The sequence below is a fragment of the Mustela putorius genome, unplaced genomic scaffold (genome assembly GCF_011764305.1).
Source record: "Mustela putorius furo isolate JIRA1106 unplaced genomic scaffold, ASM1176430v1.1 tig00000997_pilon_pilon_pilon, whole genome shotgun sequence".
Lineage (NCBI taxonomy): Eukaryota > Metazoa > Chordata > Mammalia > Carnivora > Mustelidae > Mustela > Mustela putorius.
In genome coordinates this window covers 139,243-164,339 of record NW_025421527.1, presented here as the reverse complement: position 1 = coordinate 164,339, position 25,097 = coordinate 139,243, and the positions used below count along the sequence as shown (strand labels likewise).

At 43.8% G+C, this 25,097-nt stretch overlaps 1 protein-coding gene across 1 annotated transcript; it reads right to left on the bottom strand.

The window, feature by feature from the left end:
* Nucleotides 1-856: 856 nt before the first annotated feature.
* SH2D1B (SH2 domain containing 1B) lies at nucleotides 857-24,257 on the bottom strand. The gene is made up of 4 exons (XM_004751410.3): nucleotides 23,972-24,257; nucleotides 8,523-8,586; nucleotides 6,391-6,556; nucleotides 857-4,869 (listed from the first exon to the last, which is right to left on the bottom strand). The coding sequence occupies exons 1-4, from the start codon at nucleotides 24,133-24,135 to the stop codon at nucleotides 4,832-4,834; spliced, it is 432 nt and encodes a 143-aa protein (XP_004751467.1). The 5' UTR covers nucleotides 24,136-24,257; the 3' UTR covers nucleotides 857-4,831.
* Nucleotides 24,258-25,097: the final 840 nt, after the last annotated feature.

The window sequence follows — 25,097 nt, the reverse complement described above, 5'->3', positions numbered from 1 at the left end:
GGAATCGACACAAAAATAAAAGCTGAAATATATGTTTAAAAACAACTACAAATTACTGAATCATCCCGAGATTGCAGAGGATGTTCTTCTATAAATTAAAAATACCTTGACCTGAACAGCCATAAAAATTTGTGGGATACCACTGAAATAGTACCATGAGCTAAAGTCATGGCTTTTGTGTATATACATACACAAAAAATAATATATAATATAATAATATTATATTAAAATATATAATTAAAAATGTGAAAATAAGCCAGATAAACTAAAAAAAAAAAAAGATATTAAAAATCACTGAAATCAAGAATAGCGGTCTAAAAACAAGATTAACAAAGTTCAAAGCTGGCTCTGACAAGACTGGATAAAATTAATAAAAAAGGAAGACAGAAGAGAAAAGAAGGAGGTGTGAGTACAGTCAAAATAGAGTTTTAAAAATAATATTATGAGCTACAGGCCAATAACTGCAAAAGTGTAGATAAAATGGGTAAATTCCTGGGAGAGCAGAGAATGCCAACACTGGCAAAAATAATTGAATGAAGCACTAAGCTTGAAAATATTTAAATGGTAGTAAGAGGTGCCCTCCTCTCTTCACCAGAGCTGCAAACTCACTTTTGTAAAAAGTACTGATAAATTTTCAAGCATGAGATCATTCTTACCTCACAAAGTTGTAGCAGAAACGAGAAAAAGGAGAAAGCCGGCTTCATTTTCTTTATAGGACTAGGATAGCCATGCTTCAGTAAATTATAGTTCTGCTTGGTTTATGAGCTTTAATGTGAAAGTCTCAAATAAAGTATTAACTTATTAAATCCATCAGTTTATTGAAAATAATGCAGCATGAGCAAGTGAAACAAGGAAAGGTGGTAAAATAACAGCAAGTTTATTAATGCGATTCCCTTCTAGGACGGAAGGAATATAAAAGGAATGTGACTATTTCAGTAGTTGCAGAAACAAAGCACTTAAAATCAATTTCAAGGCATTTTAAGTTTCTTCTTAAGTTTATGTACATAATCTCTATACCCAATGTGGGGCTCAAACTCATGGCCCCAAGATCACGAGTCACGTGGTCTTCTGACTGAGCCAGCCAGGTGCGCCAAAACATTTCTGATAAAAACTAAGTCATCTTAAAGGCGACAGCAGACATGGTGCTGAAATGGAGAAAGTTTCCATACATTCCATTCAGTACTGGGACCCACTTTTATGACTACTGTTTAATATACAGTGGGGGTCCTAGAAATCAATGGGAAATAGATGGGTAAGTGTTGAGAAAGAACAAAGTGGTATGATTTACAGCTGACAAAATCATTTACATAGAATTTACAATTCCATTTACAATAGGATCAACAGGTAAACCGTGGGTCTAATGAGAGAGGAAGCCTTTTGCCACCGTCAGAGCCTGCTAGAAATGTAATAAAACAGAAGACAGAATTTATAACAACTAAATAAGAAATCATCTAACAGAATATACAAGACTTCTATGGTAAAAATTTGTGATTCCATGTTAAAGAACAAGAAAGATCTCCTGAATAAATTGATGTAGCATGTTTATGTGTGGGAAAACGTCACCAGAATGTTGTTTTCCCGATTGCAGATTCACTCAGAATCCCATCAAGATGTTTTGAGCAAATGTAATGTATTTATACTAAAATGTGTATGGAGGAACCAAGGTCCACAAATAACTCGGTTTGAAAAATGAGAGAGGGCACCTGTCCTCCAAGACAAGAAGATGCTGTAAAGTCAAAGGATTCAAACCCTTGTGATACAAAGGAGGAACCATAAACCAGAGGGAGAAATTATTTATGAAGCAGGGGTGAAGTGGGAAAACGACTTTAATATGTATGGAAAAACACAAAGTTGGAAATACCTCTTACCATACACAAAGGTTGACCCTGGATTCAACCCTCATTCAAGAAGCACTTATGGAACACCACCATGTGTGAAGGGCTTTTCTCATTCCTGGGAATGTGTCCGTGAAAAAAATGCAGAAGCCCTTGCCAGCACTAAAACCTTAACTGCAGAGGGTAAATGTATAAAAGCCAGTAAAAGAAAATGTAAACTTTTTTTTTTTTTTTTTCTTCAGGATCTTGGAGTGGGGAAGGGTTTCTTAAACAAGAGTCAAAAAGCACTTGATGGGTTTGGTGACGGCGTAATTAAACATGAACACACTGTGTGACCATATGGCTCAGAGAAATTCTCTTATTTTCTGTAGGGAGACTCATTCACATTTGCTCCTCATAGTATTGTTTCTGGAACCAACCCCAGTGTTTATCTCATCAGGAAAGGACACCCGAGCTGTGGTGGAAGGACACTATGGACTATACCATGCATCCTTTAAGATACTCGATTACACTCAACAGTACAGATGAGGGCCAAACATGGTATTGAGTGAAAAAACTAGTAACACAATGGGAACAAGAGAATATTGTGCATGTAAATATAGAAGATACATATTTACAACCAATGCTGTACATTCTATGAGGGTATACATACATGTCAAGGGCATATATCAAACACTATTGAGCTGCTTCCTATGGGGGAGGGTGTGAGCGTTGGAATGAGAATTAGGGACAAAGTGAATAAAGATGAAACAAAACAGAAGAAAGGTCTTGTATGGATTGATGGTGATAATGAGTTAAAAATTAAGGAAAGTGACTAACTCAATTCTCCATACTTGAGTCTAGAAGAAAGAAAGGGGAGACATTCCCACCGCAGTTGTGGAAAGATGGCGGTAGGATCCAGTGGTCCCTAAATTGGAAGGTACCTTAGCAGGCAGGCAGTCTGATTTCTGCATCTCTCCCGTATTCTTGGAAAAGATCACCCTCCACTAGACTACAACACAGGGTAGGCTATTCATGGGAAGGAGGCTCTCGTGGGCTCAGAGTTCCTTCTGATGCATGGCCAACGTCACCCTCCCCTAAACACCCAGCCACTAGTGTGAGTTCTGCCGCCTGGTACCGTACATTCTGTCACAGAAGAGCGCCCCAGATGCTCAACGCACCTGCTGTTGTGGTTTGTCACATCTTCCCTCTTCCAGTCCCACATGCCCAGATTTTTCAGCTGTTCTTCCTGCAACCTGTTCAGGGTCTCCTAAAAAGTCTCAGTGATTTACCGCATGACATCAACATCAGCTACTGAATGTGCCTTGTTCGTCTGAGAAGTGTGCTGAAGTCCCGCTGGGGACCAGGCATCTCATAAGGCACTATCATGGGAGCTCAGAAAAAGGAAGCCAATTTTGACAGGGTTATGACTGAAAGGTCTTGAACTAAGAGTCTTGTTCTACTGGGTTTTGAAATATTTAAAGCTCATATAGATCTCTGTTATCCAGAATGAGAGCCTACATTTTATATATTGATTTATTCAGTCATCTGTCCAAGAAATAAATATATTTTCATTGGCACTGAATATATTTCCTGTCCCAAAGGTTCCTGTGGACTCTGGAGACTGGAACATGCTTCTTTGTACCACGGATATAGAATCAAAGACCGGGGACCCAACCCTGGGGAGCAAGCTTGCTTCCAGTCTCCCTTACTGAAACAACTAGAAGGATTTGCCTCCCTTGGGCTCTCTGAATATGGTGGCTGCATTTCACTTCTTCCTGCTTGGTAGCAGCTATGGATTTCTGTGGCCCAAGAAATCAAGATGGCTCCCACTTTGGGACGCCAACCACAATGTCTGTTCATGTTGTCTGGAAATCTAGAGTTCCTCTCTTTAATAACTTTGGGAGATAAGTCCAGTAGGATAAAATGAATCACTATAGTTTGAAGATGGGTCAAAGAATGGGCAGAGAATCTGGAACATTCCACATTAATCAGCTCTTCATTAAAATTTTTAACTAGAAGAAAAATGCAAAGGACTTAGAACAAATTCAACAAGTCCTTTGGGACTGTGTTTTCAGTCAAAATCCTGTAAATGGGCACAGCTCTACACAGCACAAGTTTCCATGCTGGGGAATACAGGGAGGCCCCACTGGGTTTTGTTGGCACTTAAAACTAGTTGGGAACAGGAACCACACAAAGGAGAATATCTTTTAAATCCCCACAGATATCACTGCGGTACTGAATTATATCCATGCTGCTCCAGTGGTTGGTGCACAAATGAAACTGGACAAAACCAGGGAGAAAGTGTCTCTGTGCACATGTCTGGCAGGAAAATCAAGATTAGGAGAAGGAGAAGAGCTAGAATGGCAGGGGAGAAGGGCAGTTGGGAGGTCAGTGCCCCTCCATGACCGACAGGACAGGCAGGAGCAGAGACCATGTTGGCTGTTCGGGAGGCTGGGATTCAGAGCTCTTAACCCTTCCCGTGTCCACCTCCATGACCCCAGGACTCCTCCACTCCACCCAACACATCCAGGCTCTGCAGAGAGGTAGGAACATGAATTTGTTTTCCACATGAAGAAGTGGAGACCCCAGACAGGGCTAGAGTTTTCTCCAAAGTCACATAGCCATAGGACTGGGACTCAGGCTCCTAACGCATGGCCAAGTGTACTCTCTAGTATGAAGCTGTGCCTGGTCTGCAGGAGGGTGTCAACCATGATGTCATGTCATCTCTAATAAGTTAAGGAGAATAGGTTCAGGCTGTCCTATTCTAAGCAAGAAGCGTGAGGGGAGGGAAGGAGTTTCAAAGCTGCTCATGGTGTGTGCATACGAGGCCGGGACGTGGGGACCGATTTCTCTGAGGCTGGTAGACAGACTGTCCTCAGTCACCCAGACCAGGAGAGTCTGAATTGTCCCCTAGAGCTCAGTCTTCCAGATCTACACCTGCAGGAGAAGTAGGGTTGCCAATGAGAGCTGTCACCCCATCTCTTCTGTAATTGCTTTGCTCAGTCTCCTTGTCTTCAAGGCAAGACCTCCACATAGTCGCTGTTACTGTTCTCTGGGGGGAAAAGCAGAAGACCAGCCATGAGGTTCACCACCTAGGAGTCACACGGACCAACTTTACTCAAGGGAAAGAAGCCCTCTTCCCCCGGCACAGGAAGACTCGATGCCACATCAAAGTGACATCTTCAGGGGCAGATGTATTGCAGGGAGTTTTCCCGGCAAAATAGGGGGTCTCTCGGTAAGTTTAGGCATCCAGATTTCCCGCTCCAGATGCCTCCACTCACCTGCAGGAAACCTGTGTCTCCCTCTGAGAGAGAACAGCTGAAGCTTATTCTAAGGACGCCAAGGGAAGGGGAAGAAGCCAGTGAGCTGAGGAGAGGATGTCTCCCCTTTACCTACCAGGGCTAATCAAGCATGGGCAGCCAGGGTGCTAAGTCTCCCGCCCAGTTCTTAGGAAAGAACTTGAAAGTACTCTCCTCTTGGCATTCGTGGCTCATTTATCATTGCTGGACAGGTACGAGCACTGCCCCCACCAGCCTCGGCAGCTCATCCGGGTGTTCCTAAGGGCTGAGGCGCATGATGTTGCTGCCCCCTCTGTGCTTTTGTTCCTGGAAGTTTTGGTGGATCATGGCCATGGGATTGCACCTGTAGCTAAATCTATAGGAAGTGACCTTGTGTGTACGTGGGGGTGCAGTCCTTGGGGGCGGCAGGGGGCTGAGCGGCAAAAGAGGGGTTGTTATTTCCATCACTAAAAACCCACGCTCAGTTTTGCTGGGAGGTGAGAAGCTTGCTGACGGTCCGCGGAGTGACTTAAGCAGCCGGGGTAGAGTGTGGGGTGATTGCAGGCGTCCTGGAACTCTGCCCTTCGCCCTTCTCCCTAGCTAGTGTGTCCCCCCACCCCCAGGGACAACTGAAATCCCTTTGCTTTGGAATCAGACCATTCACGCCACCATGGGAAAACCCGAGTAAACCGTAAATGTCTTAGGAAACCCGTGTTTGATTTAAACCACGTTGTAACTACAGATACTAGAGGTGGTTTTCTGAGGGCAGGTAAGGGGGGGCAGGTAAGCAATTGTGGCTGCTAGTGATACAGTTTGAGGGGCCTCCGCGTGGATTCTCTGCCCTCTGATTTACTGGCCATCTCTCATTTTCCTCCATGGCTTAATTCTGTTAGGGATATATCTGAAATAATTTGGTCCCCTAATACTAAATAAATGAATGCTCAGCAAATACTGAACAAAACGTAACCATATGAGCCTTGGGGAGGGCAGCGAAGCAATGTTCTCGTTGGAAAAATTTGCCTGCTTGTCCATCTGTTCCCAAGCCTGTGGGTCGCTCAGGGTCACAGGATGAGCTTGAGGTCAGCTCTCCCAGAATGCCCTGGGGACCACTCTCTGACCAGCTCTCCTGACTAGCCAAGCAGAATGTGGTGGGTGAAGCTTTTAGAGATAAAACAAGAGAACATGGTGTGTATCTGCATAAATTCTACAAAGTCGGCCAGTGGAAGAAATGGAACTGACCCCATGCCAGAGTTTTCACCGTAAATACTATTCAACCCCCATGTCAGAGTTTTTACCGTAAATACTATCCAACTGTATCTGTGATCTTCTCCATCGCGGGCGGGAGCTGGCTTGCTTTATCGGATGTCTAAGTTGAACCACCAGCCCTTGATTTGGTTTCTCAAAGGTGGAAATCAATTCCTTTAGGTTTGAAAAGAGCATCTGGGGAGCACCTTCCACAGTCTGCCAAGATACAAGGAGGAGATCGCTTGTCACCGTCCACTGTGTGTGCAACGTGACACTTCTCCCAGCAGCGGTCTGAGCCCTCAGAGCAGGGCTGCCTCTGGGCTTGCAGACTGAAAACCAGCAGCGGGCGGTTCCTGCTTAAGAGTTCACACCAATAGAAATACACAGAAACCTTTGTTTTGGAGCCCGGCCCCGACTCAAGCTACTGGATTCATCAAGGGAACCCACCCGGGTCTGCAGTACTGAGCGAGCCCCCACCCTTGGTAAGTGTGTCTGGGACAGTTCTTAGAGCTGTCCTGTGGACGGCTGCCCTCTGGGAGTGGATATCAGTTGCGTGCCTGGTTTTCTCAATGATCACGGGGGTTCTCATACAGCTCCATGTCAGTCTGTAGAGAGGGGTGGAAGCCAGAAGGTTCTCGGACAGGTGGTGTGGTTAACCTCCATCAGACACGCTGGTGACACTGAAGTCGGCTGCAGGGATGTTCCATATAAGGTCATCACTTCAACCCTCAGAACAGGTTCTAAGTGCACTGCTACCCCTCCGAGCAATGCCCCGTGTCTGAGTGATAGCCGATTCCTATGCCTCTCCATTTTGTCCAACAAGAGACAAAACGGTGTATTAAGGAATTATCACAATTTCCCAAAGCATGCACGACAAAAGAAAGAGTTTATACGTTGCTTTTTAGAAAACATTTTATGTTGAAATAGTTTCAGACTTGAAGTTGAAAAAATACTTAAAAAATTTTTATACATATCCTTCACCCACACCCCCAATTTTTAAAAAATTCTTTTTATTTTATTGATTTTTTTTTTTTTTTGGACAGAGAGAGCACAAGCAGGAGAAGGGGCAGGCTCGATCCCAGGACTCTGAGATCATGACCTGAGCCAAAGGCAGACACTTAACCGACTGAGCCACCCAGGCGCCCCTTACACTCCAAATGTTAACATTTATATTGTACATATTTGCTTTTCATTTTCTTTTTTTAAATGTACACGTGCATACATGTACAAATATAGGGGTGCATAGACATATTCTTTTTAAAAAATATTTTGAGATTAAGTGTAGACATGATAAGTCTTTAACTCTGAAGATGTCAGTATTTCCCAAAAAGCAAGAACATTCCATATCCACACTAGAGTGATTAAAATGAGGAAATTAATCTTGATGTAGTTCTACATGCTAATCTACAGACCTTATTCAAATTTTGTCAGTTGCCTCAATAATGTCTTTCGTAAGAAAAGAAAAATTACACACACACCGACATGTAGATATACTTATATGTGTGTGTGTGTGCGTGCTTGTGTTTGGGGATCATGGTATATTCTCATTTCTTTTCGATTTGACAACAAACGTTAGTATATTGAAGATTCAGAGAAATCCGGCGTGAAAAGTCTGGTTAACCTCATCTCCAAGTGTTTCAAAAATATTATTTCAGGATCCACCGTTAGTAAAGACTCAGCTAATCTTATTATATTCTACTTCCTAAGCCAGAGATATCATTTCAAAACAGAAAGTGTTTTCTGCTTAATTCTCAATAAACCAGAAAAATTAAAGAAACCCCTAAGGCTGCCCATGGACTGATGCTTCCCTTTGCGTTTTCATAGCCCGTGGAGCTCGCTCGTCTTCTCCGTGCTCAGACTCCTCCCCACCTTCCCGTTCCAGCCTGCCCTGTTCCCTCTGTCATCCGCTCACTGGAGTGGCCTCTCCTTTAGTCCAGGTTGGTGCATTTGACCCCTGGGAAATCCAGGGTCTACACATCTGCATAATAGTCTTGAATAGTCAAAAATTCTGCCCATTTCCCTCAGAGAAAGACAAAGTTTACTACAGATCTGACTCTAAACTCTATGTTGCTTCCCTTTTTACAATGCCGCTCCATGGCCACGTCTCAGGTTCTAGAGATGATCTCAGGTTCTCCCCCAATCTTTCATAACTGCTGTTAGAAGAGTTCTCGTATGTTCTTACCTGTATATTGTAAAACCCACGTCCATCTTTGAAGATTCGATATGTGTAGACAAAATTTTTAAACCTGTGGAAAGATGACTGTGTGAATTGTCATGTTCTCATATGCAAAACCAGATCACCTCTACCTACAACTCTATTTTCCGTGCAATGCTTTTGGCACTCTTGGGTCCCCCGAAGCAACTGATCATTTTCAGGCATTCTCATCTGTGGGAATTTGAAAGAGAAAAAGACTTGGAAACGGGGACCTTTATTCTGATGATGGAAGTCTGGGCTTGTAGCAAAGAGGGTTATGAGAGAGAATTTACTATTTCCATGGTCTTGGTATTCTCTCTAGTTTTTTTCACTCAGCTCTAAGTTGATACAACATAAAAACACCATTGAACCATTCCTGTATTGCTTACTAAATGACATGACCTTGAACTTGATGGAGACGGTTAGTGTTAATTAAAACAGAGAATGTTGCGAATTTTGCCCAAGGAAATGATATATTGTGTTCTTGTTCTTCATTGGCACCCCTGGTTAAGTAATCTAACCAGAATCTAGATAATAGACCCAATCTAGCAAGTTCCAAAGCACAACACAGCATACATACATTACCATATTTCTCCAATTCCAAGACGCCATTAGTTGTAAGGGATCAATTTAACAATAGCTTCCCAGGAGGAACATGCATGCATTCAATGTCTCTGTCAACTGTTTAACATGTTCTGATTCCCCAGAAATATTGAAGTGTAAAAAAAAAAAAGATATTAACATGAGGCTCAGATTACCTAATGATCTGCCCATGACTCCCCACGCACCCCCCTCCCCAGGGCTTGCATGTATACCAAAGAATCATTTGTCTGAATTGGAAATTTAGAAACAACTTAGAGCTTTAAGGTACAGAAGATTTGATCACTTGTTGCCTGGAGGCTTTGACAATTGACTTCAAACCCCCATCCTTTTTGTGGGGGTTCCTGAGGCCAGAATAAGCCAGTGGGTGTCCCCAAGTCACATTGCAAACAACAAAACATTTCACATGAGTCCTTATCCACATGTAAGAGGTCTCAGAAACTTCTTTCCACAGTGATATCATTCCAATAGAGATCCAAGCGAGGTCCACACATTGCATTTGGCTGATCACATAGTTTTTTGAAACCCAACTATCATGTGTTTAATTCTTAAATGACTTCATTTTTAGTTACGTCCTTGTCTTATCAACTAAGAAAATCTGCACCAGAGGAGTATGGAAGACTAAAACCAACGGAGCTTCTATTATTAACCAGTCCAAAAGCCATTTACTTCAAGTTCTAAAGACAGACATTGCTCAAATATCATTTTATTTATTTATTTATTTGAGAGAGAGAGAGAGAGAGAGAGAGAAAGCACAAGCAGGGAGTGCAGCAGGCAGAGGGAGAAGCAGGCTTGCCCCTGAGCAGGGAGCGTAAAGTGGGGCTCGATCCCAGGACCCGGGGATCATGACCCAAGTTGAAGGCAGATACTTAACTGACTGAGCTGCCCAGGTGCCCCAAATATGATCTTTTTCTTTGCAAAGCATTTAAAATGAAATTAAAAAAAAAAAAAAACAAGCCACGTTACAACAGTGCTTGACAAAGAAATGGATTTATTGAACTTGTGATACCTACATGTCTTTATTTTGGAATGTTTAGGGGAAAAAAACTCGATCAGAGATTATATAGCAGTGAGATGAGTATCTACTTCATAGGGCTATAGTGGCATTGGGTAAACATAGACATTTCTTTTTTAATGTCCCTTGTTACAGTTATTATATAAAATTTGTAAAAGAAACGGTGTTTTTCAGCATGCATTTGTACTAAACATTTATAAAAAGACCCAGCTTACCCTAGGTCTTCACCCCATCACCAGGGGTAGCAGGGGGCCCTCCCTGACCAATGCTCGCAGTCTTGCCTCCACTGTGCCTCGAACCTCCGGGCCCCGCTCACCCGCTCAGCCCCTGCTGTCATCATCAGAGGACGGCCAGTCTTGCAGGTCATCTTCTCTAGACATCCCTGTCACCTTCTTGCTCTAAGAGCAACTGGCTCTGCGCCAAGATACAGCCTCCCCTGTCCCATCTACAAGGCTGCTTCTTTCTCCCGAAGCCCCCTCCCTGCAGGGCCTGGAGGGGAGGCCAGTTTTCTTGTTGTTGGGGCTTTTCTGGGCTGTTGTCCTCCTGCCTCCAAACCCAGTACTTTCCACGGCGTTAGGTGATGTTGCCTACCACCCCCCTCTGCTGCGGCATCTCCTGCCCTGGCTTGTTGCCACTCGTTTCTCTGGGCTCCAGCTCTTAGCTCACAGTCACTGTCTTCAGAGCTACTCCTGCCTCCATCTCTGGCAACTGCAGTCCATACGTACACCACCCTTCAGCTCTGCAGGTCCTCAGGTCCTCGAACTTTCTCCTCCAGTGGGCTCATCCTGTACCTACGTCAACCCCTCACTCTGTGTTCACAACCAGGACGGTGGGGCCCAGGGCAAAATGAAAAGAGAAGGCCCCTTGCTAACAAATGGTTAGGGAGCACCTGGGTGGCCCAGTCGGTTAAGCATCTGCCTTTGGCTTGGGTCATAAACCCAGGGTCCTGGGATCAAGCCCCATGGTGGGCTCGCAGCTCAGCAAGAAATCAGCTCAGCTCTGCTTCTCCCTCTGCCCCTCCTCCCCATGCTTGCTCACTTTCTCAAATAGATAAAATCTAAAAAAAAAAAAAAAAAAAAAAAAAGGATGTACTTAAAAAACAAAATAACCCCCACACCCCCATAATGTTTAGAAATTTCGAGATGGTGATAGCAGAGTATTGAAGCCCTGTGAATGCTGGCTCTGGGCAACGGCATGGGTTGTACGTCCTGAACGCAGCCCTGCTTATAACTTTGAGCTTGTGGTTGCCCGTACCTGCAACCTTTTCCTCCTGTGAATGCCGCGCATCCCGCTCTCTGGCCCCCACTGCCAGGGCCTTTCCTTCCTTCACTGACCCCATCAGTCCCTCGACCCCAGAGCCGCTGGTCCTCCGGCCTGACCACCTTCCACTGTTCGCGCTCGCCTGCCCTCGTTCCGTTGGCCTGCTGACCGGTCTCACTTTCAGTTCGAATCGCCCCGGAGGCCTCCAGGCAATCACTGACAGCTCCGCTCCCTCAGCCGTGAGTGTACACGGCCCCCTTTCTTCAGAAACCCGAATACCTCACTTCACCGATGACTTCCCAGAGATTCAAGCAATCAGAAGAGCATCCCCAGACTCTGAGCCGCCACAGCTTTTGTCCTGGGCGCTCAGATCCTCAGCCCTCACAACCACGCACAAGCATTGCATGCCACTCTCTGGAGCTAACCCCTCTTCCACTGAAGGCTGCCCATCGTCATCTGCTCAAGGACTTAGTTCTGGCAATTTCTTCCTCTCTCTCTCTGGTGTCATTAATTATTTTTCTTTATCCAACAGCCAGGGTGGCCCTTATTCAAACATGCGAATCAGTTGTTTTTTGACTTATAGAGCTTTATTAACTTTTCCCACTTGTTCAAAAGACGTCCCCATACAGATAAATAGCATAAATATTTGTAATCGACTTGCAATCGATATGCCTTTGATTTTAGCATAAAGTATTTTGTCATTGATTCTTATTTCATCTAATGTTTAATAAATGCCTTTAAGTTGTGTGCCCCCAAAAACGTGAGTCAAGTCACGTCCCTCCCTTGCACAAAAATATGCTTGATTTTTTTTTTAAGTTTTCTTTAAGAGATTACTTGTAAGTGATCTCTACGCCCAACATAGGACTCAAACTCATAACCCTGAGATCAAGAGTTGTATAGTCTTCCAACTGAGCCAGCCAGACACCCCAAATCTGGTCAATTTCAAATAAGAAAAATAAGAATGGTATGTGTGTGTGTGTCTGTCTGTCTGTGTGTCTGTGTGTGTGGCAGATGGCAGGCGGTGTTTCTGTATCAACGGGTCTCAAATCTTATAAAGCTATAATTAAGACAGTGAGAAGAGTTGCAGGGCAGAAAAGATATTAATGGGATAACACAGAGAGCCCAGAAACAGACCCATACCTGACTGAAAACTTGGTATATGACACAGCTGACACAGCAGATCAGTGAGGAGGGATGGACTATTTATTTGTTAAATGGGGATGGTAATGTCTTAATGTGGAAATAAATAAAATTGGATCCCTATTTCACATTCTGGTTGAAAACAAAACAGTGAGCTCAGGAGAAGGAAGTGTAAGCGAACAACTTCATGACCTTGAAATAAGGAAGGAGCTCTTACATCACCAAAAGTACGAGCCCTAAGAAAAGATTAATAAACTCAGTCTGTTAAAATTAAAGCTTCCAATTATCAAAATGTATTATTAACAGAGTGAGAAAGTCCACAGATGGGGAGAAATCACCCCAATGCTACTGTATGAGAAGAACATTAATGTACCTTTTAAAAAAGGGTGATGAAATGTCCAATAAACACATGAAGAGAGGTCTTCCTTCTCTATCAATCAGGGAAATACAAATTAAACCACAATTAGATATCATTTCATACCAGATTGGCAAAGACATGAGAGTTTACTCATGGAAGATATTGGCCGTGATGTGAAGCTATCGAAGGTTCTATGTACAACGAAGGGGGATGTAATCAGATACTAATGTCTTGGGGAGCAATTTGGCAAAGTTTATGAAAGCTGAAATGCATACAATCTGTAAGCCCAAATGTGCAGTTTTTGAGACTGGCAATATTGGCACAAAAGTGGCAGTGCCAAAATTATATTCTTTATTAAAAAAGCAGAGATCACAGAAACTAAAGATTTAATAGCTTAAAACAGCTTTACAATCTAGAAAATTATAAATATAAAGTATTAAGTAAAAGTATACATTAATGAAAATACATAAGGTAAATAGATATTTTCTAATATAAGCTATCATTAGATTAGATTCATTGGGGTACCTGGGGGGCTCAGTCAGCTCAGCATCTGGCTCTGGCTTTCAGCTCAGGTAGTGATCTCAGAGTCTGGGATTGGAGCCCCATGGCAGGCTCCGAGCTCAGCGCAGAAGCGGCTTAAGATTCCGTCCTCTCTCCGTCTCCCACTGCTCCTTCCCCACCTCTCTTTCCCTCAAATTAATAAATAAAATTAATTAACGGACATACAAAAACCAACCACTCCACAGGCTCCAAACCTTATTACATGTTCACTGACAATGAAAAATTCAAAGTAAAATGGGTCTTTTTAGTATAATTTTGATGTGAAAGAAGGGAAGGAGAGAGGCAGGGATGAGGGAAGGGGGGGGCGGGGAGGGAGAGTGAAGCAGCCTGGGCCTCTCGCAGTTCTGACGGCTTTCCAGGCAAACGTTTTCACCCGCTGGAGAAGCATTGTTTGTTGATAAGGTTTGGGGAAGGCTAAGGATGCCGAGTTTAAGCTCACGGAATACTTTCCTCTGATTTGTTCACCTTCAAGCAACCTCATCCCTTGTCCTGCAACTTGGGGAAAAAAATCTGTTTTGAAACTTCTGGATCTTTATAGAAGTTGGTGTCTTTTTACTGAGAGCAGAGTTTGCCACTTGAGCCATTCGTAATGTCAGTGGTTACGTCTCTAAGATTCTCCATGCTCACAGGCGGCTCTGAAAGGGTCTTTATCCAAACATAAACACAAAAACAAAACAAATAGTTGAAAAGGCCTCACTGTAATTCTAGCTGTAGCGGACACAGTGTTATCTTAGTTCCAGGCGTACCGTACAGTGAGTCAACACTTCTGTGTTGTCACCGTGTGTCACCCGTGGGTCACTGGGTGGTCATCACAAGAGCCCCCCTTCATCCGCATCACCTGGGGACTGTCCCCCCCCACCCCCCCATCTCCCCTCTGGTGACCAGCAGGGCGTTCTCTCGAGTGAAGAGCCTGTTTCTTGGTTTGTCTCTTCCTTCCCTTTGTTCGTTTGTTTTGTTACCTAACTTCCACATCAGAGTGAAATGGAACCGTATGCCCACAAGATCGGGTGCTGATAATTCATACCAACTTCAGTTGTGATCGTTCTGGTTGAGTAAACAGCTTGTGATGTCTCCCTGGAATGGATACCAACGAGAGGCGTGAACTCGGGCGCGTGTAACTATACGGATGAATCTCAAAGTAATTACTCTGGGTTCGGACTAAAAGGGCTACTACTTTAAGATTTGGTGTACGTTACGAATTCTGGAAAATACATAGGAATCTATAGGGCCAGAAAGTAGATGATGCTGTGTTGGGGCCTTGGCGGGTGGTGTGGGAGGGAAGTTCACAAAGGGGCTTGAGGGTGTTTGGGGAGGTGACGAAAATGTTCATTATTTGAGCTGTGGTGGTGGTTTCATGAGTGCAGACAAATGTTAAAATTCATCAAATTGTACACTTTTATTTTATATCGATGATTCCTCAATAAAGCTATAAAGACCATGGCATAAAAAGGTATATGAAAACAATCCCAATTGCTCTAATATAGAAACCAAATTTAAGTCCATTTTACATACATGATTCTCACTGTTTTCACGGTTCATCTTGACGTTAGAGAGAAAACAAATATTTCCTCTATTTGCTGTTGAGGCCTTAGTAAATATGCCGTGTCTTGACCTCCAGCGGGAGAGTGACCCACGGTGAGGGCGGCTCTGGGCAGGACAACCGGGAAGAGGTCCAGACGAGCACTCAATTATTTCTAAGGTTTGTAATACTTGGTGTATTGAGATACCTGCTTTCCTGGCTATCCCGTGGAAATCTTCAACGTCATTTAAATGTGAGAAATACACAGGGCTTATAAAGCCCATTTTAAAATCTTTGGCATAACCATTTAGTTGAGATGGAAATTTTCAGCTGGAGAAGATCAGAATAGGGGCGCCTGGGTGGCTCTGTCACTTAAGCCGCTGCCTTTGGCTCAGGTCATGATCCCCGGGTCTGGAGTCAAGTCCTGGATGGGGCTCCCCACTCAGCGGGGAGCCTGCTTCTCCCTCTGCCTCTGCCCCTCCCTTTGCTTGTGCTCTCTCTCTCTCTTTCTCTCTCTCAATCTCAAATAAATAAATAAATAAGATATTTTAAAAAGAAAGAAAAGGCCAGAATGCAGCTTTTCTGAGCTTCTGCCTATCTTTGAATTGCTTTACTCTTTCCAGTGGGGCTTAGCCTTACAAAAGGCCACCATGCGAGGCTCTGTTCAGGGGTCTCGGTGTCCTCCATTCATGACGAGTCCACACCTAGCAGACGACCTCACATTGTCACCAGTGAGGCAGGGAAACTTCTTCACCTTCAAGTCTGTAGTTTTATTTTAAACCAGACATTAAAAGGTCAGTTGAAGGAAATGCAACTGTCGGCCCTATGATGACAACTAGGTAGTCTGTATTTCTCTGGGCCCTGACGCAAGTGTGAAACATGCATCAATAAAAAGTGTTTTAAGACTTTTGACTTCCGGCCTTCTCGCTCGTCTTGATTGGACTGTGCCTTGGCACAACCTTTTATGCCGCTAATTGGTGAAGGTGTGTTAAAATGTTAAAAATTCTAGGATTTTATCCTAAGGAGAGAGTTGGGCAAACTTGCAAAGATGTATGCACAAAAATGTTAACTATCTCAAGTTCCATTGGGTCCATCGGACCGAAGTGAAATAACCTAAATGTATGGTTATGTACCAGTTATGACAGATCCCAGCAATAAAATAGTGAGCGATCACAAAAAGATGATGTGTATTAGTTTTCTTTGACGATACCAACAATGCACTGACAAAAAAATTTCGTAAACTGTCGCATGTAATAAATCAGGGGCATAGACAACAGTCTGGAGGCGCATATACTGAAATATTAGAAATGGTCATTTTCATGTGGTGAAACCGAGAACATTTCTGCTTTCTTTTGGTGGCTCTTTCTTGGACCTTTCCCTACCATGGATTTTTCTAAAATAATAAAAACGTTTGAAACATCTTTTTCTCCATGAGCCCTAGAGTCTTTCCAAAGATCTCAGAATCTGAGAGAACCCCCTCCGCAGGGATCTCCCACTCCGCCTTCCTGTTGCTGTGTCCTCCCGAGGGAGGGAGGACCTGCGGCCCCCCCACCTGCGGCCTGCTGCCGGCTACAGAAAGTCCCCCTGCCCCTCAGGCCCACAGCTCTGGCCCTCGAATCTCCCCACATCTACTCCGTTTTGACTCTACTGATTCTAGAGGCAGCCCCGGTTTCAGCTTCTCACACTCACCAAGTCACACTGCAGAGAGAGTGGTTTGGCACGTTGGCGTTTTCTATCAGGCTCTGCGATCAAGTCACATTTCCTGTCCACATTTACCACAGAGCTTTCTGTTCAATACTATCTGCTGCTGGGCCAACTCTACGCATGGCTTTATTTCTAAACTTCCCCCTAATGTTTTTGTTTAGGTCTGGGAAGGCACGGACGTTGGGATGTTGCCATCTGAACGCAGCAAAGAAGACGGGGCCGCCCAGATTCTGGAAGCAGAGTAGTAGGACCCCACAGATCAGGGTCTGCTGCCAAGCCCTCAAGTCCTCTGCTTGGGTGCGTCATAACACAGTTCCAGGGTCACAACCTTGAACATATTCCAGCGGCCCTGGGGACATCGGTAAGAGGGGTCATAATGACATACTGCCAAGTTAGGCTTGGACAATTGTTTAATAAGAAGCTCCTGTTTCTTTCCCCACAAAATAGGGATAATGTCACCTACTAGAAACAGCTTTGCAAAGAGTCAATGAGATAAGGAATGCGACCTGCTGACCAGTGTTTGGCTCAGAGGAACGCACCTTCATGGTGGCTCTGAATGCACAGATTCAGGAAAGTAGGCTACGCCTGGTGTTGCACACCACTTTGCCTTTGCTCACATAAGGTTGTGCATCGGAGCATGGGTTGCTCTGTGTGACCTTTCCTGTACCCACCTTGCAAGAGCCTCTCTGTCCTTCCCTGTATCATGACCCTGTTTGGTTTTCATCATCTTGTTTCCTCTTGCTGAAATGCATGTGCATGAGGGCAAGCCCGATGCCTGTAGTATTTATCACTATTTCACCAGTGCCTAGAACCGTGTCTGCAGCATAAGAGGTGCTTGGTAAATGCTCACTGAATGAATACCTACAGGTACTATTATTCATCCTCCAGGTCCCAGTTCTGTCCAGGCTCTCCGCAGCTCACCGAGTGAGTCCTTCCTGCTCTCAGTCCCTGTACGCCCCGACGCGAGTGAAGTCATCTGCATGTGCTCTATGGTATCTTTTTTTCCCCATTAATTTCTTTATTTTCCCCACTAGGCTTTGAGCTATGTTGAAGGCACCAATCAAGTGCCTAGCATAGTGCCTGGCATATAAGAAACTTTCAATATTTGTTGAACCACTAGAATCTAGTTCAATTCGTTGTTCAATTAGTAGAACAACTAAGTCTGTACCGAGCTGTGTGATCATTTCACAAGGATCGTGCTAAGGTCCGTTTTGATGGGAGCCATTTGACCTGAGCCTTAAGCCTGGCAGACCTGAAACGTGTCTGCCTTTCAGGGACATGGGCAGGCAAGAGGGCGAGGCCTGGTTATGGGCAGATGGCCCCCAAATATGTATTCCTCCCTCTTCATTTGACTTTTTAACTATTTTTCACCTTCCTTGGTGACTTGCGCTTTAGAAGAACACATAAGCTGGGTTGATACTCCACAAAATAGTTGAAAATAAATATTGATTTTTAAAGAGAATTCCAGTAGAGACTACCCACCCTGAGGTCTAGATCAGGTCTCCTGTCTTTATGATATCTCTTGCAACTTCTTTTCCCATTCCGGCTGCTTGCCTCACCATTGCTAATTCCTCACCATCTCCCACCGGGAGACACAACCACAGCCATCTGTCCCCTTTGGTGCATCCTCCATACATCAGATTGCGTCCTTAAATCTCCTGTTGGGACTTTGGAGGGTTCTAGTCTTGTCACTTGCCTGCTTGGGAAGCAGCTACATCTCCCCGCTGTCTATGGACCCATTCTTCTCAGACCCGATAATATTAGTCCAAACCTACTTTTCCAAAAGCTGGTTTCCAAGCTACCTTTTGGGAACCCTGTATGATTCATGCGTGCTTTCAAACGCCCTGCCTCTAGACCTCTGTTCCTGCTCCTTTCCCTCCCTGACATGCCTTCTATCCCATTTCCATGTGATCAAATCTTACCACATTTCCAGGTCCCAGCTCAAATACCATCTCCTAAGAAGACTCTCTTGCTCATATTTTCTCTCCAATTTGTATAAAACTGTCTCTTCCTAAATTTATATTTTATTCTTTTTAAATTGATTTACATGCTTTGGATCTCCTTGGGGAAAAAAAAATGCAGGTTCCCTATTGAAATTCCCCTGACTCCTAGCACAGCGTTTGAAGAGATTAGCAGGGATTCACTACTTTTTTGTACACTTTTTTTTTCATTACAAAAGTCATAAATGCACATAAAAAACATTTAAACAGTGTAAAGTTATCAAATGAATACCTGCGCCACTTCTCCCCCAAGTCACTCTTTCTCAATTTCCTAGCTGTAACCACTGTTGCAAGTCTCTTACATACCTCCTAGAAATTGTGTTAAGAATATGCAAGGATGGGGGCACCTGGGTGGCTCAGTGGGTTAAGCCTCTGCCTTCAGCTCAGGTCATGATCTCAGGGTCCTGGGATCAAGTCCCACATCGGGCTCTCTGCTCAGCAGGGAGCCTGCTTCCTCCTTTCTCTCTCTCTCTGCCTGCCTCTCTGCCTACTTGTGATCTCTCTCTGTCAAATAAATAAATAAAAATCTTTAAAAAAAAAAAAGAATATGCAAGGATCCAGGCATACTTTTTTTTTTTTACACAAATGGGATCACGTTTTACATCTTGCCCTTTTCTTACCATAGACATTAGAGTTTTTTTCATACCATATATGGATTTACCCAATCTTCTTAATCAATTTGCACATTCTCATGCTGTCATAAGTAAGATAAAGTGGGCTATTATAAGGTCATATAAGATAAATGTTTTTAAAAAAATCTTTTAAAGTAATCTCTAGACTTGGAGTGCCAGGATGGCTAGTCAGTTAAGTGTCTGCTTCAGCTCAGGACTCTGATCCCAGAGTCCTAGGATCAAGCCCCATGTTGGACTCCCTGCTCAGCGGGGTGTCTGCTTCTCCCTCTCCCTCTGCTGCTCCCCCTGCTTATGCTTAGTCTCTCTCTCTCTCTCTCTCTGTCAAATAAATAAATAAAATCTTTAAAAGAAGAAAAACTAATCTCTACGCACAACAGGGGCTCACACTCACAATTCCAGGATCAAGAGTCGCATGCTCTACTGACTCAGCCAGCCACGGTAGGTTTATTTATTCACTAATAGGTGAATTGGGGGTCGAAGGTTACATCCATGAATTTTATATTTGGGTCACATTGCCATTTGAAGAGACTGTGTGCGCCTGTGCGATGGTGTCTGCTTCCTGGCACCCTAACTTTGTCTGAGTATTTCCATAGTTTTAATTCTTGCTTATTGAACATTTGAAAACAGTATCTCATTATTCTTCCGGTTTCTATTTCTCTAGTTATGAGGGGGATCTAGCATTTTTCTTTCTTTCTTTTTCACTCTCTCTTTCCAAGAACCTCCTTCTCTTTCCCTTTCCCTAGTTTTGTTTTGACTTTTTAAAAAACACTGATCTACCTGGCGATTCACAGACCTGTACCCCTGGGGATAAAAATATATGTTTATAAAAAATAAAAAATTAAAAAAACAAAACAAAACAAAAGAAATACTGATCTGTTTACGAGGTTCACTTGTCTTGTCAGTTTGCTGATAGTCTCTTAAGTTGTTTTTATCACAGTTTTGTTTTTTTTTTTTAATAGTGGTCAGATTCATCAGATTTTTCTTTTTTGGCTTCTGGGCTTTACCTCCTGCCTAGAAAGTCCCTTCTCAACCCCAGGCATATATTTTAAAAGTTCATCATTTCTTCTTAGTACGCATGGTTTCACGTTTTTAAAAAAAATAACTTATGCATTAGAATCACTTCAAATTAATTTACTTCAAGAAGAAAGGCATTCAGGTGTATTTTTTTTTTTTTCTTTTTGAAATGACCAGTCAAACACCCAACACCATTCATGGTTGTTCAACATCATTGATGAGAAACATGCTTTTAAATCATATGCTAAATTCCAATGTATTGGCCTTATTTCTATCAGACTCTGTATTCTATTCCACTGATCTGTCAGCACCAAACTCCTTTTCTCTCAAAGTTTTTTTTTTAAGATTTTATTTATTTATTTGACAAAGACAGCACAAGCAGGAGAAATAGCAGAGAAAGAAAGAGAAGCAGATTACACACTGAGCAGGGATCCAGATACAGGACTTGATCCCAGGACCCTGAGATCATGAGTTGAGCCAAAGGCAGACGCTTCACCAGCTGAGCCACCCAGGTGCCCCTAAGATTTTATTTTTACATAATCTCCACATGTCAGGCGGGGCTCCAACCTATAACCCCCAAGATCAATAGTCACATGTTCCACTGATTGAGTCAACTAGGCACCCTTAGTTCCTTTTAAAAATAAAAAATATTTTGGGGCACCTGGGGAGCTCAGGGGGTTAAAGCCTCTGCCTTCGGCTCAGGTCGTGATCCCAGGGTCCTGGGATCAAGACCCATGTCAGGCTCTCTGCTTGGCGGGGAGCCTGCTTCCCCCTCTCTCTCTCTCTGCCTGCCTCTCTGCCTACTTGTGATCTCTGTCTGTCAAATAAATAAATAAATAATCTAAAAATAAAAAATATTTTGTGTTCCATGTCCCACCTGAATAAACTTTATGATTCTTGATGAAAACTTTAAAAATTCTGTTAATCTTTTTTACTGGAATCATACTGAATTTATAGATTAATTGTGGCAAACTGATATGCTTCCAAATTGAGTCCCTAATTTCCTGTACATCTTCTAGTGAGTTCCCCAGTAAGTACTGAAGTTTTCTTCCTACAAACCTTACACATTTCATATCCCTTTATTCCTGAATATTATTATTTTTTTTTGCTAACAAGTTTTATTATGTTTTCTCACTGGTTACTGTTGTTTTTTTTTTAAGATTTTATTTATTTATTTGACAGACAGAGATCACAAGCAGGCAGAGAGGCAGGCAGAGGGAGAGAGGGGGAGGCAGGCTCCTGCTCAGCAGAGAACCCGATGTGGGGCTCTATCCCAGGACCCTGGGATCATGACCTGGGCCAAAAGCAGAGGCTTAACCCACTGAGCCACCCAGGCGCCCTGGCTACTGTTTTTTTAAATGAAAAAGATATTGATCTAAATTTGAATTTTATAAGCAGAGAAACTGAATGTTCTTAAATTTACTTTTTTTTTTAAGATTTTATTTATTTATTTGACAGAGAGAGATCACAGTAGGAGAGAGGAAGGGAAGAGATCACAGAGAGAGGAAGGGAAGCAGGCCCCCTGCTGAGCAGAGAGCCCGATGTGGGACTCGATCCCAGGACCCTGAGATCATGACCTGAGCCGAAGGCAGCGGCTTAACCCACTGAGCCACCCAGGCGCCCCTTAAATTTACTTTTTAAGTGTTTTTTTTTTTTTTTTCAATTAAATCTTAGATTTCACAGACATAAAATCATGTCAACTGGAAAGAATAATTTTGCCTTTTCCTTTACTATTTTTACCTTTATTTCCTCTGGCTAATTACACTTGCTCATCTCTCATGGAAAATGCTCCCTAGTAGTAATGAGTATCATTGGCCCATTTATGATTTTAGCAGCGATTCCCTTATGCTCTATCCGGCCTTTGGTTAAGAAAGTATCTATCTAGCTTTGTATAACTAAAAGTGTGTAAGTGCATGTGTGCATATAGATGTGTGTGTATTTAATTGAAAGATGGATGTTGAACTTTATCTAATACCTTTTAAGCAAATTTGAGTGAGTTTTTCAGTTTGTCAACTTTGACCTATTAATACCTAATTAAACTATTAATTTACCTAATGTGGAACCATCTTTGACTTCTTGGAATGGACTGAACTTGAACATGGTGTATTTTCTCCTCTGATGTGTTACTGGTTTCTGTTTTGTTAGTAACTTCTTGAAAATGGATATAAATTGAAATTGAAATTGGTCTATAGTTTTCTTTTGTGCATATGTCCTTATTGGAGAAAAAATAAATGATTTACCTTCATTCGTAGGAACTGAGGGAAGCAAACAGAGAACAGAAGATAAACAGCTCCAGCTAAAAATGGGTAAAGAATGTGATTGCGCAACTCTCAAAAGAAGAATTACCAACGGCTAAAAAAGACATGAAAACACCTTCATCATCCCTGGTAACGTGAAAGTTCCAACTACTAACCCCTTCAGACCACCTTCCTTTTACCTGCATCCCTGGTATCCTACAACAAAGGAAAGGGATCTCTCTGCCTATTCTGTTAGTCACAACAGTCCCTTTTGTCCACACTCTCAGAAGCACTAAAGCATATTCGCAGACATACTTCGGTTTTAATTCCCTTAGCAGGCAGAAAGAAAAATTTCGGTGATCTCTCCAAACAGAGCATTTAAAGATAGTAGGTTCCCACTGATACCTGTTCAAGATTGTTTTCTTTCTTTTTAAATTTTTTAATTTTTTTAAATAAAAATAAAAATTAAAAATAGAAAAATTATTTTTAAAAGATTATTTATTTATTTATTTGACAGAGAGAGAGAGAGAGATCACAAGTATAGAGAGAGGCAGGCAGAGAGAGAGGAGGAAGCAGGCCCCTGCTGAGCAGAGAGCCCAATGCAGGGCTCGATCCCAGGACCCTGGGATCATGACCTGGGCTGAAGGGAGTCACTTAACCAACTGAGCCACCCAGGTCCCCTCCCCACCCCACACCCCTATTTTCTAAATGGGACTAAACAAGCTCCTTTAGCAGAGGGGTTCTTGAACTTCATACAGAACTCTTTGGAAATGCCAGATGCATTTTAACACAAGCAAGTCGTTGGAGAAATCCGGGTCTGCTTCTTCATCTAGAAAATGCTTATGCCGGCACCGATAGACTTTAAGAAGGATAAAAGGAAATGATGCACATTGAAGCTCTTTACGAACCTAACACAATTTTGTGCTGACATCATATGTATGAAATCACACCATATTTCATCAAGTATGAAATCATACTGTAAGTGTCACAGGCAGAACCGGCAGAACATACGCGAACACTTCATCTCTCAGATAAAAATTTCATAGAGGACATCGAGCCTTTTCCACAGCAACTGAGCTGACCTGTGCAGGCGCCTTCTCTCTCTCCCCCTCATCTTCATGCTTCCTGAAGCCCTTCCCTTGGTTGCTATCCCGCCGCCCCCCCATGCCCTGCCCTGCTGCAGAGGGTCCTGCTGGGGTTTTGCTCCAGGGAGAGAAGGGCAGGTGGCCGAGCTGGGACAGACCGGTCCTCGCACGCTCGCCTAGCACCGCCTCACTTTATCTCATTCTGCTCATTGGGGCCGCAAGGTCAGAGCGCAGGACAGCTTCTTTTGTGTTCAGCTATCAGGACCACACTCGGGGTAAGGCTCGGAATGTGTGGAAGTTGAGACTACTCACGAGACACAGAGGCACAGGACTCCCGGCACGGACTCGCTGTCCCTTATCAGGAAGTTGCCGTCCACCCTGTCCTGCAGCAGCAGGGTCTCACAGTCTTTCTTGGACAGAGGGCCGTGGTAATAGGGCAGATCCACGGCGAGCCTGCTGGGAGCCCTGTAATCCATCCCCAAGTTCAGGGCCGGCTCCAAGGAGGGAACTGGAGGAAGGGGCCTCAGGGAGCCCGGGGGAGCTGCTCTTCCGCTGGCTGCTAGGAGCGAGATGAGGCAGTTCTGCAGGACTCAGAGAGTTTTGCAAGATTCAGGAAGTGAGAAGGGTGGGGTGATGAAGTGACCACACATGTCAGCCTGTAAATGACCCTAGTGTGATTCACAGACGTATGTGAGAGCAGTTTGAGCCGCAGTATCCTCCGCGATGTGGATGGCGGGGGAGAAGGGCCGATGCCGAGCTACCTGGGCTGCAGCCCCGTATAGCACCATAAATCCACTTTTTAGCTCCTCTGCTGCTGGTGTTCCTTTCAGAGAGCGCCCCACTGCTTTTTGCTGTGGTGGGTGCCCATGGCCTGCTGAAGCGGCCTCTGATTGTGCTAAACTTAGAGCAGGTGCTAGAGAAGTGCACAGAGGCTGGATGAGTAACGGAGCAGTTGGAAAGGTAGGACTTCCGCAGGTTGAATGGCCTGAGCGACGGGAGATGTTCTTTTCCCAAAATGGGAAGAGAAAGCAACTGAGCATAATGGGGGGCGACAGCCTGTCCCTGGCTGAGGCTCCCAGCCATTGATGAGCAAAGGCTGCTGCTCACATCTTCCGGCCTTGTGCTTTTGGGGGAAGGAGCCGGTGCCGGTGGGAGGGATATCTGAGTATGCAAAATTTGTTCAGGGATGCACCTCTGGGTGGGAGACAAGAGTACAGGAACGTTGGTTTGAATATCCTCAGATCCTCTGACGTTCCCATTTTGGAGGGCAGCAGTGATGTGTCCCCATGAAGAAAGACCAAGGAGAGTTTGTCCAGCCAGAGACACTGAGCCCTTTTTAGACAAGCTGGCATGGATGAGAAATCCTTTTCCTCCCTTCTTTCCTTCTTTCCTTCCTACCCTCCATCCTTCCTTCCTTCCTCTCTGAACCTTTTCTACC

What these genes read in the sequence shown, in the direction of transcription:
- SH2D1B (XM_004751410.3), bottom strand. Translation starts at nt 24,135, where the DNA reads ATGGATTACAGGGCTCCCAGCAGGCTCGCCGTGGATCTGCCCTATTAC. An exon ending in GTGGGTTTTACAATATACAG is followed by an intron (nt 6,557 to 8,522) that starts GTAAGAACATAC and finishes GTATCTTGGCAG; the next exon opens with ACTGTGGAAGGTGCTCCCCA. An exon ending in ACAGTTGGATAGTATTTACG is followed by an intron (nt 4,870 to 6,390) that starts GTAAAAACTCTG and finishes TTTTCCCCCCAG; the next exon opens with AGAACAGTAACAGCGACTAT.